This window comes from Homarus americanus, unplaced genomic scaffold (genome assembly GCF_018991925.1).
Source record: "Homarus americanus isolate GMGI-L3 unplaced genomic scaffold, GMGI_Hamer_2.0 scaffold25467, whole genome shotgun sequence".
Classification (NCBI taxonomy): domain Eukaryota; kingdom Metazoa; phylum Arthropoda; class Malacostraca; order Decapoda; family Nephropidae; genus Homarus; species Homarus americanus.
Genome location: NW_024732867.1, coordinates 8,249,817 through 8,266,987, shown reverse-complemented (window position 1 = coordinate 8,266,987; position 17,171 = coordinate 8,249,817). Strand labels below are relative to the sequence as shown.

Here is a 17,171-nt window from a genome sequence, read left to right as displayed (position 1 = left end):
TAGTTTTCTGCTGCACCTTTTCTACCCTGACTTTAGCTGATTTCCAGACCCTAGGTGCTTTTCCTTGATCCAGAGACTAGCTCAATAGGAGTGTAAGTGGAGTACAAATCACAGTTGTCACCTCCTTTATCACCTTGGAATGTGATCTGTCCACACCGTGAGTTTTGAATTCTTTAAACTAGTTATTTTCTTTTTCATGATATTGTCTGTAATTGCTATCTGTCTTAATTAATTTTCCAACCCTGAGGCGTATTATCCAGTGTCTCTTATGTGAACACTGACCCAAGGTAACCCAACTCATTCATCCTGACCCTTTCTTCTATTCTTCATTGATTATCCTCCCTTTTGTTCTTCATTCATTATCCTCCCTTTTGTTCTTCATTCATTATCCCCCTTTTGTTCTTCAGTCATTATCCTCCCTTTTGTTCTTCATTCATTATCCTCCCTTTTGTTCTTCATTCATTATCCTCCCTTTTGTTCTTCAGTCATTATCCTCTCTTCTGTTCTTCAGTCATTATCCTCTCTTCTGTCCTTTAGTCATTATCCTCCCTTTTGTTCTTCATTCATTATCCCCTCTTGTTCTTTAGTCATTTTCCTCCCTTTTGTTCTTCAGTCATTATTCTTCTATTTTTCAGTCATCATCCTTCCTTCTATTCTTCAGTCATTATCCTCTTTTTCATCATTCTGCTTCATCATTCCAGGCGGTCCACTGTCTCGTATCGTCATCATCACACAGGTTGAAACCCCACACTCGTGACCTTCCTCTTCACAGTGGGTTCTCATTCCCCCCCCCCTCCTCCCCTTCGCTCTCCCACGCCTCTCCTTTCTGTTGAACTTTTTCAGTACTAATACACGTTTTCAGGTTTTTCCCCGAACCAGTAATAGCCTTTGGTATCCCCTCCACCCCCCCTCACAGGAGTGTTATTCAGCATCGAGGTCACCAGCGTGTACTTCGCCGTCAGAAACTACTGGCGGGGGTTCTTCGCAGCCGTATGTGGCGCTATGGTGTTCAGACTGCTGGCGGTTTGGTTCAACGACGAAGGTAATGCACTTGTATTTTCCTGCATGTGTTACTTGGAGTATAGCAGTGTGTGTGTGTGTGTGTGTGTGTGTGTGTGTGTGTGTGTGTGTGTGTGTGTGTGTGTGTGTGTGTGTGTGTGTGTGTGTGTGTGTGTGTGTGTGTGTGTGTGTGTGTGTGTGTGTGTGTGTGTGTGTGTGTGTGTGTGATCAATGCGGGTCATCTCTCTCTGATGGGAGATAACATTTCGTCTCTCTCTCAGTATCGAGTTGGGTTATGATAAATATATCGTGAACTGCTGAGAAAGAGACAGACAGACAGAAACAGTGAGTTAGGAAAAATGACTAACTCAAAATTACAACAAAACTTCAGTCTCGGACATGAACAACTCTCAACCTCCTTGCTGTGGTGGGATACATATTGGTCCATAGTCAGGGGATCACACAATTAAGGCAGCTCCACCACACAGCACCACCGAAGCCAACAAGAGGATGATGGGGGCCCTTTTGACTTACTGTATCCAGAGCAGGGAAATTAACTTTAATACTGTACTAGCATGTTATTAATTAAATGTTTCACACTAATTGATAATAAAAGAAATGTGTTGGATCCTTTAGGTTTTCTAGAAAAAATATTAAAGTCGACACTGAAGATTTTGGCTAAATTAAAGTCTGGATGATTTATTTGTTTTGATAACATTATTGTAGAAGTGTTGATTAGTAAATATGTTTCTTGCAGGTTTGTCTCAATATTAACAATAGACTATAGGGTTTTTGTTGCATACTTCGCCTTATACTGTATCATTACAATTACATAACCTCTTGTAAATTATAATAAGTGTTCAGATTGTTTGAATCAGTATTCATTTCTAAAAACATATAGAGTATACTGTATAGGTGTGTCGTGTCCTTCTGTTAGTGGAGGTCTTCTTATCTCATGTTAAAACTTCATCTTTAATTACCTTCACCTACAAATGGTATAACAAATGTACATACCTTACATGAATGTATGAACAACTTATCCTTCAGTCACTGTAAGAGTTGTGGACTAAACTAGCAGCGCCTTTTGAGTCTTCTTTCATCTTCACTAATCTTCATTAGTTAAGGTGATTAGAACCTATCTCAATTAAGACATGTTCCTGCTCTAGTGTTGTCTCTGTTTCCTCAGCCACGCTGACTCCGCTCTTCACGACCTCCTTTAAAGTGGACATTCCATTCGACCCTCAGGAGCTGTTTGTCTTCGCTCTCCTCGGGTAAGGTGGTGTCTACCACCTGCCAGGTCCTGCCCAGACACAACTAACACTTCTCTCTCAGACCTAAAACAAAAGTGTGCTTCCCAAAACAGCAGAAAGAAAATAAAACAACTAGGTCATTATATATATATATATATATATATATATATATATATATATATATATATATATATATATATATATATATATATATATATATATATATATATATATATATATATATATATATATATCACGACCTTTGTGACCTTTGCTCTGCTACCATTCATTGTAAACTAGCTGCTGCCCTTGGCAAAATTCAGTCACATGTTCATTTGTAATTTTTTTTTAAGAGCTTGTGGTAAATAATACGAACTTTTGCTGTTTTTGGAAGTATACATGGTTTTCTTTTCGGTCTTACTATTAATGACGCATTTTGAGGGTGGCCTAGTAGAATCCTGCTCCTGCTGTTGCTCCCAGGGTCGCTAGGTCCCTGCAGGGGATGCCCTTAGCAGTAGTAGATGACTCCTTGCACCAGCATCCTGCAGGCTACTTCTCTATTTTTCTCTCATTTTCTTTTCATCCACTGTTCTTCATATTACCTTCCTTTTTCTCCCTGAGCATCCTCTAGCACGGGCCAACGTGACTGCAGCTTACTCTCCCTCACCTCCCTGCCATAGAACTCCTCCTGGTTGTTGCACCACAACAGAATTCATCTACAAATGAGGTTCAACATTTCCTCTTCCAGCGTCTTCGATAAACATGGCGGAGGTTCACGTCGTTGCCTGGTCTTTGTCCTGTCGACACTTAATCCTATAGGCAGATGTATGATGATGATACCCTGTGTTGATGTTATGTTCTTGTTCTTATTCCCAGAGACCTTGACTGCTCTCTTCAAAACCAACTTCAAGGTCGAGTACCCGTTCGATCCACAGGAGTTGTTCGTCTTTGCTCTCATTGGGTAAGCGGAAGGTCTTCTCGACACAAAACGTTACTCTCTCTCCCTTGTGTTTCATAACTTGATATGAGTTCTGTATGAAAACTTGTATCCTTATGTTTCTTACTTTTAGTCTCCTTTACAATTTATGTCTTTTGTTATCTTTCAAGATAGCTGTATATATAAGAATTGATTATAGGATCCAAAATGCGGATATCTTTTGATTGTTATTTATGTAGCCCCTTCCAGAGCATATGAGTGGTGCTATTGGTGGCTTTGAATGTTGGTTACCATAGTGACTCTATCAACTTAGCAAATTTTCGTCAAGTAGCCTGTAAAAGAAATACTGTACAGAGATATTTCACTCTCGGCTGCTTCCACAGCAATACGCTCTCCTGTCACACATTGCCTTAGAACTGCTGGTAACTCACACTCACTCACAACATTGAACTACATTTATCATGGTCTTCGGGTGTGTCGTGGACCATTTGCGGGCGAATTTGATTCTGCCCTACGCCCATAAGAGGAAAAGCTGTAACATGGCTGCAAGACTGAATAAGAATTCAAAAATATAATCCTTTTTGATAACTTATGAAATACTTTTGCATGTAATTGATCCTGATGTAAGAATGTGTGTTTGATATATAAGGGTTAGCCAGTACTGTGTTATTCTATATCGGATAGTTGTATCTATATCAGCTTGTCGTAAAAACCTAATTGACTATCACACATATCCAGACTGTGTAATATGTGACGCCAGGCCCTCGTGACTGACGCTCTGGGTTTACTCCTAAATGTTCTGATGTGTCCCAAGGCAAATCTAGCTTGAATATAGGTTAGGTGGTCCTCCCTTGGTGCAGTCAGTGTAAAACAACAGTAGTGATGTGAACAGCCTTGAAGGGTGCCCCAAGTCGTAGGTGAAACTTGAGTTAGTTTTAGACTTGAGGCCAAGGAGGGGGAGGTGACGAAGAAGCTGAACCCCTGGGAATCTGATACCACCACTACCAGTAAGCACCTCCAACAGTACCACCACTACCAGTATGCACCTCCCACAGTACCACCACTACCAGTACATTCATCACCAGAGATGAAGCCTCTTTACCTGGGCATAAACCCATGAAAGACTATCTCACTCTATTGCTTGGTGCCAATGCTTCAGGGGATTTCCGACTGAAGCCTATGCTTGTCTACCACTCTGAGAACCCCAGGGTGTTCAAGCAACAGAAAGTGGTAAGAGGTCGGCTTGGAGTTTATTGGAAGTCCAACCGTAAGGCATGGGTAGCAAGACAGCTCTTTAATGAATGGGCTGTTGAGTTGTTTTGCCCTTCTGTGAAGAGCTACCAAACCAGCAATAAACTCCCTTTAAAGGCTCTTCTCCTTATGGATAATGCTCCTGGTCATGACCCTCAACTTGCCAGCACTTTGGAGTCTCAATTTGATTTTGTGAAAGTGTTGTTTTTGCCTCCCAACACTACATCAATCATACAGCCAATGGACCAGAATGTGATCAGCAACTTTAAGAAGCTGTACATGAAGAAAATGTTCAGGAGGTGTCATCAGGCAACTACCACTGATCCTGATCTAACATTGGCCCAGTTCTGGAAGACTCAGTTTAACATCCTGAGGCTGTAAAATTGATTGTGTCCTCATGGCAAGAAGTCTCCACTAGATCCCTCAATTCTTCATGGAAAGCACTGTGGCCATCAGTAGTCCATGATTTTGAGGGATTTCAGGAAGAAGCAGAGTTGGACCAGGAGATTGTGTCCATTGGTCAGTCATTGGGCCTTGAAGTGGAAGAGAAGGATGTCTCATGAGCACGAACTTACTCCTGAAAACTTGCAGCAACTGGATGAGATGTTAGAGGCTGACAGTGGTGAGGAGGAAAGGGAAAGTGATGACCATATGTCAACTTCAGAGTTGAAAGATGTTGTTGACCACTGGGAGAAGTTCAGGAAACTGGCTTCAAGGCACCCAGATGTGAACTAGCTTTGTGTCATGTTGAGGACACAGTGGTCTCCTTCTTCAAACATCAGTTAATGATGAGTAGGAGAGATGGCCCGCAGACAAAAATTGACAGTTTCTTCACTAAAAGGCAGCAGGAACAAGATGCTAGCCCTCAGCCTTCCACTTCAAGAATGAGAGAGGATGTTCCTGCTGGAGAATCTGTCAGTCCAGAGGTTCCTGACATTTTCATGGAAGGTGACTCACCTTCCAAGAAACAGTAAAATGCTTCTCCTCCACCTCCCACTTCCTTCTCTTCCTCCTCCTCCCACTTCAAATTCACATCAGCATCATCATCCAGGAGCCTTCTACATACACACCTCAAAGTAAGTGTACTTTACTACCTTTTTTCTTGACTATAGGCAATTTTCGGTGAGCTGGAACCAATTACCCAAAAACCCATTGAAACAATGGTTTCGGTTAACGAATTTTTCGGTTAACGAGCAACCTTCTGGAATGAATTGTGCTCGTGAACTGAGGGACTGCTATATTTACCGGGTATATATATATATATATATATATATATATATATATATATATATATATATATATATATATATATATATATATATATATATATATATATATATTTCATGTCAATCCACAATGAAAACGTGGATAAGATTAATCTTGATAAAATCACACGGGAAAATGGAAACAACGGAGTACCTTAGCTTTCATCTTTATTCAAGACATCTTCAGAGGCAACTGATTTTATCAAGATATATATATATATATATATATATATATATATATATATCTATACACAGTGAACCCTCACTTTACGCGGTTAATTCAACCCACGGCGGCCTGCTTAAAGTGAACAACATAACATATGGGATTAATTGAAATAGAGACCGGGCCGACCCCCAAACTCCACTTTTTCCCGACACAATACGTACGTTTTACTAAAAATAACATCTAAACTTTATGATGGTATTCGCCCACACATAATATATAGAGTTAGGCTAGAAAAAAACAAGGTTGGGTTAACACTTACGTTAGTAGAAGAGATGGGTCGGCGTAGGGGAATGGAGGCTGGTTCCGAGGCAGAGGGCAGGCTACTGGCCCTCAGGTGAGTCTTCATCCTGTCATCCACACTTATTAGTGCCTCCCTGACAAATCCCTCAAAGTCACCATCATTGTCTCTGTCTCTGTCACTATCACTGGCTTGGGCTGGCTGTGGTGGGTTGCGGGCGAAGAACTCGGTAATGCTTTGCTGACGGCTGGTGTTGATGTTGTCGTGATACACCTTGATGTAGGGCTCCATAGTCTGCAACAGCTGGGTAGTGAAGACTTCATACCGGTTATCGTCAGGGTCGTCGGAAAGGAGGAGCTTGAGTTTCTCAACACACTCGATGGCACCCCTTACATTACTATGGGATAACTTGCGTTCTTCTTGGGATGACGCACCACCTGCCTCTTCACTGACGTCATCATCATCTAGCATCTCGTCGGCAGTCACATCAGGATCCCTTATCACCTCCAGGATGTCGTCGTTGGTGGTCTCGGAGAAGCCTGCAGCTGTAACACTCTGCGCAGCTTCTCTGGCAAGGTCCACTGCTACTGCAACAGTCTGAACCTCACCAGTCACAGATTGACTCTGCCTCCCACCTGGAATACCTTGCAACACATGTCTCCATGCATGACGAACCGTTGCTACAGACAGCTGATCCCATGCCTCCACCAAGAAGTCCACAGCTTTCTTGATGTTGAAATTTCTCCAAAATTGTTTCACAAGTACTTCTTGCTCTGCCAACTGTTGTTCCTCGTCGTCTTCGCTCTTGCTATCGGTGCCACCCAGGTTACGCAACTCATCCTTGGTGTTGATGTAGTCGTTCAGGAGCTTAAATTTCTTTGCAGAGAATGCAGCTTTCACATTACAGATCAATTCTTGGTCCATAGGCTGTATTAATGATGTAGTGTTGGGAAGAAGGAAGACCACTTTTACGTTGGGGTGACGATCTAACAGTAGGGGCGAGTGTCCTGGTGCGTTGTCAAGCAGCAACAAAATCTTGAATGGAACATTCTGTTGCTCACAGAATTTCTTCACGTCAGGAACGAAACAGTCATCAAACCAGGAGAGGGACAGAGTAGAGAACATCCACGCCTTACGTGCGGTCAGCCAGTGGACATTTAGCTTGGTCATGTCCATGTTCTTGTAGGCGTGCGGCTTGCGTGCTGTGTGGATCACCGATAACTTGAGCTTACAGGTACCGGAGGCATTGGTGGTAAACAGGACGGTGATGCGCTCCTTCTGCAACTTCCGGCCCCGAATCTTGCTGGCATTCTTCACAACGAAGGTCTTGGAAGGTAGCTTTTTCCAAAAAAGACCAGATTCGTCCATGTTAAACACCTGGTCGTCGGTGTACTGTCCTTCCTCCATAATCTCACGTAAAAACGGAGGAAATTCCCTAGCCGCAACACGGTCAGCACTAGCTTCTTCACCACCAATGTTGATATTGGTGATCTTGTTCCTCTTCTTAAACCTCTGTAACCACCCAGAGGAAGCATTAAAGGGTTTGGGCTCTGTAATTCCCATCTTTCGTGACACTGCAGCATACAGTTCACGTGCGTACTCCTTAACAGAGCGCGTGTCCACCGCCATGTTCCGTCGCGCCTGATGCACCAAGTAGCTCACAAGTAATTTTTCCGTCTTGAGAAGCACCTGGTTGTGGAAATACTTGATCATAGAAGCACCTGTAGACTTTGTGATGTTCATGTGCTCCTTTATCTTGGCTGCATCCTTCTTTATCGTCCGGATCGTAGATTCGTTCACACCATGCTGGCGCGCCAAATCAACCTGTCTTGTTCCTTTCTCCAACTCTTGGATGATCTTGTACTTCACCTCGTAGCTTAAGGAACGTCGTGTCTTCTTTGGCTTAGGGCGGCTGGGTCCAGGTAAGGAAAGGTTTCTCTCTGGGGGCGGTGGTCCGGCGGAAGCCATTTTACAGAACAATGAATGCACGATTACACGGTGTGGCCTGGAGGGATGAAACTGCCGCGGCTAGGTCAAGCATCGTCTTTCCTCCCTCCCTCCCTCCTCCGGGTGGACGCATCATATTACTTTAAACCAATTACAGCTAGCAGCGGAGGGAGGTAGGGATGCATGGCCAATCACAGTCCGATACGTCATATGACGTCACTGATAACACAACAGAGACATGCACTGCGCAACCTTACCGCGCGGCATGCCCAGGCGGAGGCGGGAGCAGTCGGGAGGGGCAAATCTAAAAATAGCGTCGAGCCAGACACTCTCCGCGTAAAGGGGTACACGCACCGCGGAATGTGAGCATTCCGGTTTCGGCAGGGTACCGCGTAAACGTGGAAACGCGGAATGTGGGACCGCGTAAAGCGAGGGTTGACTGTAATTACTTTTATTTAAATTACAAGTACAATTACTCCAACCTTGCTGTGTAAAGACAAGTGTTTTTTGGGGTTTTTTTGATGGGAGGGGGGGGGGGGTTGGCTATTGTCCCAGCTACTGACACACACACAAACTACACTTTAAACATTTGGTTTCTTACCGATCAAACTTTTTGTGGTACAATTTGTAAGACTGCTTAATAGATCCTGTTTTAGACTACCGACATTTATGAAGATATTTACAACTTAGTAAAATGCTCCTTGTTAAGTAACTTTTGCCAAAATGTGATAATTCCATTTACAATATTTATATTTTTAGTTTTGTGGCTTCTAGTGGGTAAACACTTCATGACACTGTTCTTACATTAGGCCTAAGGGAGTCATGGCCTGTTTCTGACGGCTAGATGATATGATTTCTGTGTTGTGTTTTGGGAATGTTTGATTAAACAATATTTATTGTACCAGTTGCTTATTCATGGTGGTCAGGTCATGTGATCGTATAGTGCACAAGAAATAGGAAAATCCTTGAGGCCAGTCCTCAAGTGTGAGTATAACTGCTCTCTACAACATAGTTCCTGGGTATCCTGGGTATTCATCTTTCTAGAGCAGATTCTCACCCCTTTCCTTGGACTCCTAGAAGTGGAGCTGCTCCCTCCTATTGGGTACATGTCTGAGTCAAGAGTTCTGCAGTAAAGATCTTGTGACTGTTACACAATACTATGGTGCCTCCAGAAGAAGTCTAGCCCACTAAGCCACTGCACAGAAGATCTTGTAGCAGCAGTGTACGGGAAAAATTATGATTTTCTTGGATTATTAAGCTGCCAAACCAGGGACAGTTGCCAGGGTGTTGTTGTTACTGGCATCTTATTCCTCTGACTTTTGATCTTCAAAACTATTCCAATTTTACATTTACAGTGAAGAACTTCATCCATAGACTGAGAAGATGGTCACAACAAGCATCTTGGAATTCCTTTAAAGAACCTGTCCAAGTTAATATGTACTAAATAACTCATAGTGAAATAGACCTTTATATCCATCATGATCTCCTTTAACAGATTTACTGTGGGAACCTTTACTAAATCTTCCTTAAAAACTAGTTAAAATTTTTACGTCAAAAGCTGTTTTAATCCACATATTAATACATTGAACCTGCTAGTATAGCCACATATAGCCAGTTATGAATTAACACTCATACTTTTTTATCTTAATACTGTACTGTAGTTTGTTTGATGTGCTTGTTCATCTTTATCAAAATCTTGTGAACTTGGTTGCTTCTTTGCAATTTTCCAAAAATTTTGTTCAGTCTTCAGGTTGGAGAAATTTTTGTATCTTCAGAACTTAAAAACATTTTACAGTTCATTCAACTTTTTTTTCACGTTCTTGTCAAACCTCTGTAAGTAAATAATATTTTACACTGTAGTCCCTTATATCATCAGGATGTATTCTTCTCCTCTCTTTAGTTTACCCTCATCACTCTACCTCAGTAACCTTTCTAGTCTGCTCATATATCTTCGCCACCTAACTTGTAATTCTCACAATTTTTTTTTTCATAAACAACTTGGTGTTGAAGGTTATCTTCTCCCAATATCAAATAAGTGAGAGGCGAAAAAGTTAAATGCTGAACCAAATTTCTAGTTTCAAAATATTTTCAAAACTTCCAGTTATATAAACCCTTCAAATACATCTAGGAAGATTGGCAGAAACTTGAAATAACCTGCTCAATATTACAAAATTTGTGCTGTTTTTCATTGTTTTTTCCAAGGTGTTGTACTGCCACCACTCAGATGATCTCTCAACAAAGAGGTTCCTAAATGGCTGTAAAATTAGATCTGTATTTTAATATTTGGCATTCCCGGATAGGAGGCACTTCTTCCCACTCCCACCCTCATTCATATTGCTGCCTCATCTATTGAGATCCTTTATACTGGATTACAGTATCAGAAAATTGACAGGGATGAGTTCCGTGGGTCTTCACCAGTCACCACTCTTGCCTAGGACTTTCGCTATTGCACAATTATACATACCCGGTATATAACTACTTGGGGCCTTCGGTAGTTTACTGTTGATCTCAAGTTCTTGCGATCATCATCTGTCCAACTCTAATTCCTGTTTCCTGATTTCCTTACAAGTCCATTCTGATATCCTAAATTTAATAAGTTTCAAACAATTCCTACCTTATATCATAGTGATTAGAATTCCCAGTACAGTAGTATAGTGTTGTATCTTAACATGCTCATTAACCATTCTTGGCAGGGTAATGTGCGGGTTCCTGGGTGCACTGTTTGTATGGGTGCATCGACAGTATGTCATCTTCATGCGAAGGAACAAGAAAATGAAAGCCTTTCTTCAAAAAAGGTATTCAGTATTTACATATTTTTGTTAATGCTAAGCTTATTTTGCTGTTTACACAGATCAGCATTGGAATTTCTGTTGTATTACCCCAGCTGGCTGAGCTAATGTCCTTCATTTGGCATGTCCATTGCCTCTTACCGGTAACTTTCTACAACTTAAAGCCATTTGCTGTATCAAATTTAAGCTTAGTTTTGTTTCTATGTTGTGCAATGGTAGTCTTTGTGAGTATTGTATGTCACTTGGGTATTAATTCTTCTACACAGTGTTTATGTATTCACTGTATTAATACTGTACTGTATTCATTTTTGTATCATCAAATTTATTAAAAAAAGAAAGAAAAATGATCAGTATAAGGGCACTAATGGCGAGTTGTTAGCTCAGCTGCTGGGCCTATGACAAGGTCCATCATTGATTATCATCATCATCCATCCATCATTATCCTTCAACTCATATTTCCTTCACTTGAAATTTGACACAGATGTATCATAGACTGGTTTTATGAAAGGCTCTTTATAAGTTTTTAATTTATTTCTTTAAAGCCTAATGGCAATTTGCACTGTACTGTAGTCTGAACATTTTAGTCACAAGTTGATCAAGTCAGCAGCAACAGGATTAATACAAGCATACTATACTAATTACCTGGTGCTGAATAAACAGAAGGATATACCTGTACTGTACGATTACTGATGTGGATTATCCAGAACGTATGTAGACTTCAACGAAGATTTTGTTGCCATTTATTGAAGCAATTTAATTTATTAATATTTATTATCTTTGTACTGAAGTGCTACTAAACATAAACTTTAGTGATCCCAAAACATTGAGACCCACACACACTGCCTGACTCCACAGTACACACACTGCCTGACTCCACAGTACACACACTGCCTGACTCCATAGTACACACTGCCTGACTCCATAGTACACACTGCCTGACTCCACAGTACACACACTGCCTGACTCCACAATACACACACTGCCTGACTCCACAATACACACACTGCCTGACTCCAGAGTGCACTTGGAACCTTCACTGGTGTAAAGACACTCGTTCTCTTGTCATGTTCACTAGAGTAGTTTCCTGAAGAAGCATCACACTGTTTTTATGCCCTTACAAGTCTACATCCACCTTTTTCTTCTATTTGGCCCATTTTCTAATACAGTATATCAGTCAAGAACATTTGAATTGTATAAAAAAGAATTCCCTTACTTACTTTTGTGTAATTTGATACTGTACTGTACATAATTCTTCAAATTATTTTAGTCAGTGTAATCTCTTTTGGTTTTCAATTTTGCAAGCCCTCTCCATGTGCTGCATGGTGGTCAGAACAAAGGACAAACAAAGACTCAGCCTTCATTCACTCTCACGGCCGTTGATTCCACCATAGAGCACTTTCACCATGATCTTCTGTTATTTACACATTGCATTTTCATAATTGTCTGTAGTATAGTTTTGTGTTATCTAACTATGTCACAAGTAGAGGATGTCTGTTGGCAGATAAATACCCCACTACAGATGCATGGTTCTTCAAGATTTGTTATTAAAAAATTCCATATTTAGTAATATTGATATGGTGCTTGGCATGTGCAAGAAATTTTAATCATATTGTAAAAATTTTTATGATTTTTTTTTCAGTATATTGTATACTGTACTATATACTACAGTAGAAGTCCAAAAATCCGGACTGCTTGGGGATTGGGTCGGTCTGGATTTTCGGATTTTCCGGATTCTCACGCAGTACTTTTAAAATTCAAATTTAAGGAGGAATAAAGAAGAGATAAACAGATACATTTTAATAGTTTATTCATTAGCAAATATAGCATGCTTCATTTATCAAAACAAGCAGTTTTAAAGAAAAATAAAGTCAACACTTGACAAAAATATAAACAAACTGTCTAATACCATGACGAGTCTTGAAATTCCTAAGCCATCCATCACTAAATGCGCACTCTGATTCAATGTTCATTTGCTCCTTAAAAGACTTTGCTTTGGCAATAAGCATCGGCCCAGAAATTGCCATACCTTCTGATCATTTTAACAAAAACCATTCGTGCAACACTTTATCAAGATTTTCTAATTTGGGCCGATGTAAACTTTTTCTTTCAGCAATTTTAATGTAAGGCTCAGAAGCTGTGAATTCTTGAATTTTATTCTTTGCCTTTTTTATATCATAAATTGTAGACTTTCCAATGTCGTATGTTTCCATTAGAACAGTATTGCTCAAACCACGTTCTAGTTTCTTAATTATTTCAAGTTTGTCACTCAATTTCAATGTGTTCTTTCTCTTCATACAACGAAGTTTATCTACTTTAGGAGCCATTATTATGGGCTTGTACTCTGTAAATGGAAAGAGTAGGACTCAAAATTACATATGTTGTCACAGTTTGATTGCTTGTTTTAAAGTGGCGATCGCATGGTCGCTTGTTGTCGCTGTGGTGTTCCTGCATGCACATATACACACAAAAGATTTATAGTGCCTCAAATTTTACATTTCAGGACAAGCTAATTACAAAACTAACAAAATTAGCTGCCTATAATTTACAATTACTTTTATTATTAGAATTAGGCAACTTAATTTTTTAAAGGAACTCCATTCATTCACGTAACCCACAAAAGCCCGCTAAATTTAAAAACTTTGAAAGTTTTCGAAAAGTCCGGATTCTCGGGTGGTCCGGATTTCTGGCATCCGGATTTTTGGACTTTTACTGTAGCATTGGATTATTTTATTAACTATGGTACAAGTATATGATGAAGTTAAATGCATATCATGATAGTCAGGTTAACTAATGACTTGGATAATATTTCATGTGTACAGTACAGTATATTCCTTATTTTAAACGGAGGGATTTTTTTTTCATGTTTTCAATGTTGTTGAAGATATTATTCATTTTAAGTTTATCTCATTTTTCATATCACATTTACAGTTAATAACTCTGCTCCCAAAATGATATGGACCATTCATAAGTGAAGTTCATTTAAACTATCTCTTTTCCCTCTCCCACCTAAATCCATCCCCTCCCTCCCTCCCTCTTCCCCCCCCCCCTACCCTCCCTTGCACTCACAAAGGATCCATATGCCTAAGGCTGGTTGCACAAGTATGTCTCTTGTGTGATAAATTAAAAGATCAACTAAACAAAATTTTGATTAATGATTTGTTTCTTTTGGCAGATTCATGCATTTTACAATTTGTGTGCAAGCCTTCAGCTGCAACTTGTATGGATGGGTTCACAGTTTCATGGCTTTGTGAATTCTGATTTTGAGGAAAAAATTTAGACTGATGGTATACATGTTGCTTAATACTGTCAAAGCATTCATTTGGTATATGCAGTAGAACTTCTCTTTAAAGACTGACCCTAAAAGTGTCTGGAAACTGGTCCTTGATACAAGATGATCTTCATCAGAGCTTATTATGCCCTTCATTAACAACAAGCAACTCTTCACTGTGTGAAATTTCTTAGGGTATCAGATCATTATAACAGAGATACTAAATAGGTTTACATCATATCTTTAGTTTTTCATTCAGTTCCATATTATGATATATCATCATTCATCAAAGTAACAATGTAAACTGTAGTATTAATTCAGAATAAAATGTATGCAGCATTATAATTTTCAAATTCAATTGGAGTTTGTGGTGATCAGAGTAAATGTGAAAGGAATGGAAGGAATCCAGGGGCCTAGTATCAGCAGTATCTTAAGCTGTCCAAGACATGCAACAGGCCACACATATACAATACAGTACTACAAGTAAAAGAAATAATTGTACTTAGGGCAAACACAAAGGAAATACAGTATACATTTCTTTGTACACAAGTAAAAATGTTATTCACGGTTTTTAGGGGCCCCCCTGTAAGTAGTCTTAAGTGAACTGAAATGAGAATGGTGAGGTGGGTGTGTAATGTGACTCTGAAAGACAGGAGGCTCTGTTCAGAGCTAAGAGGGCAGCTGGGTATTGAAAGCATTGGAGAGGTGGATGAGGTCAATTGGGTTGAACGGTGCATGAACCTAAATGTGGAGGGGAGGAGAGCCAGGGGCAGACCAAGAAGTGCATATGGCGAGATTGTAAGAAACGATATTAGAGTTAGGAACCAGACAAGAGACCCGACACATTAGAGAGAGGAGCAAACACCCAAGTCACTAGACCTCATCATAACAAACGAGGAGGGTATGGTGGCCAAACTGGAACACCTTGCCCCAGTTGGCACCAGTCACCATATAGTGTTGTCATTCAGATTTAACTGTTACCTAGTTCAAGATAAGACCAGGCCAAGGTGCAAATATTACAAGGGAAATTACAACGGGATGAGGGAAGAGATGAGGGGTATCCACTGGCCTGACTCATTAAGGCACAAGAACGCAGCCACTACGCTGAATATCATAACTAGTAAAGTGACCCATTTGATCGATAAATATATACCCAAGACCAAACCCAGTGCCTCTAGGAATACAAGGGGATCCCTATACATGAACCATGCGGCGGTCAACAAAGTAAAGAAGAAAACCCAGAAATTCAAGACGTGGGTTGGGTCAAACGATGAGCAGGACAGGAGGATGTATGCAAGAGCCAGAAACCAAGGAAAGATAGAATGTAGAAGGGCTGAAAAGGAGTGCCAGAGGCTGGTTGCAAGCGAGGTCAAGTCAAACCCAAAGGCATTTTACCGCTATGCAAAGTCGAAATTAAAAACGCGTGTAGGAGTATCAGACTTGAGGCTTGAAGATGGTAGTTACGCAGATCTGATCAGGATAAAGCTGAGGCATTGAACAGCTTCTTTTCCTCAGTGTTCACAAGAGAGGATGCGATTAACCTTCCTGCGTTTGAGGACAGACGGTTCGACACAACACTGACCCACATTGTGTTCACAGAAGAGGGTATTGGAAATAAACTGTCAAAGCTAAAGGTCCATAAGAGTCCTGGCCCTGACATGGTGCATCATAGAGTGCTAAGAGAGTTGTCCAACGAGCTTGCCGAGCCACCTGAAGATCCTGTTTTGTAAATGCCTGGATGAACAAAAGGTCCCCAGTGAATGGAAAGTGGCTTATGTGAGTCCCATCTTCAAGAAGGGCGATCGTCACTTCACGAACAACTATAGACCGGTGAGCCTGACCAGCATAATATGTAAAGTACTTGAAAGTATTATTAGAGATGCCGCGATGGAACAGCTACTACGAAACAACCTTGTAAAGGATTGCCAACACGGTTTTATACCGGGGCACTCCTGCTTAACACAATTGCTCAAGGTATTGAATATTTGGACCCATATTCTGGAATGGGCTGGTAATATCGACAATATTTACCTAGATTTTGCCAAGGCTTTCAACAGTGTACCCCACGAAAGGCTGAAAATCAAACTGGAAGGGTACGGAATTCGGGAAAATGCCCTCGCGTGGATAGAAGACTTTCTACATGACCGCGAGCAGTGTGTGTGGTGATTAATGGCACGAAATCATCATCCGTACTTGTCACAAGCGGGGTACCACAGGGCAGTGTATTGGGCCCGCTGTTGTTTGTTTGTTTCATAAATGACATGCCTGACGTTGTACACTTCTCCATACAAATGTTTGCCGATGACGCCAAGTTATTTCGGGAAATCAAGAACCAAGCAGACTGTGAAGAGCTTCAGAAGGACCTCTGTGAGCTCCAACAATGGTCGAAGAAATGGCTGCTGAGATTCAATGTCACGAAGTGTAAGAGGATGCACCTGGGGAGTACCAACAGTAAGGAGGTATATCATATGTCCCAACGGGATGAGGAAACTGCATTGAGACTGAATGTGAGAAGGACCTAGGTGTGTATGTTGACAATGAGCTGAAGTTCTCGGGCCATTGTGAGAAGAAGGTAAATCAGGCAAATAAATTATTGGGTCTTTTAAGGAGGTCGTTCAGATATTTAAGCGGTCCGTCCCTTGTAATGATCTTCAAGAGTGAAGTGCTTCCTCATCTGGAGTACTGTCACCCCTTCTGGTCCTGAGATATGCTAGGGACTGTCAGTTGGTTGAAAATGTTCAAAGGAGGGCCACCAGACTGGTGCCTGCCCTTCGGCACCTCAGCTACCCTGAGAGATTGGAGCGCCTGAACTTGCTTAGCTTATACTACAGACGGGCAAGGGGTGACCTGGTTGAGGTGTATAAGCATCTCAAGGTGCACTACTCAGTTGAGTGTCCTTACTTGGAGCTGGCGGACGCTCGCCCCACAACGGGTCACAGCTCAAGATTGAAGAAGCCGCAAGTCCAGAAAACTGTGAGGGCAAACTTTTTCGGAGTGAGAG

At 41.0% G+C, this 17,171-nt stretch overlaps 1 protein-coding gene across 5 annotated transcripts in view; it reads left to right on the top strand.

Moving 5' to 3' along the window:
• Positions 1-17,171, top strand: part of LOC121869191 (chloride channel protein 2-like) — a 136,901-nt gene that overhangs the window by 66,140 nt on the left and 53,590 nt on the right. For 4 of the 5 annotated variants that reach the window (XM_042370422.1, XM_042370425.1, XM_042370426.1 and 1 more), the window contains exons 7-9: positions 917-1,042; positions 3,126-3,210; positions 10,807-10,908. In XM_042370422.1, the coding sequence (XP_042226356.1) occupies positions 917-1,042; positions 3,126-3,210; positions 10,807-10,908 (313 nt within the window). Of the gene's footprint in view, positions 1-916; positions 1,043-2,185; positions 2,271-3,125; positions 3,211-10,806; positions 10,909-17,171 lie in introns of all 5 variants that reach the window. The other variant, XM_042370423.1, reaches the window with a different exon arrangement.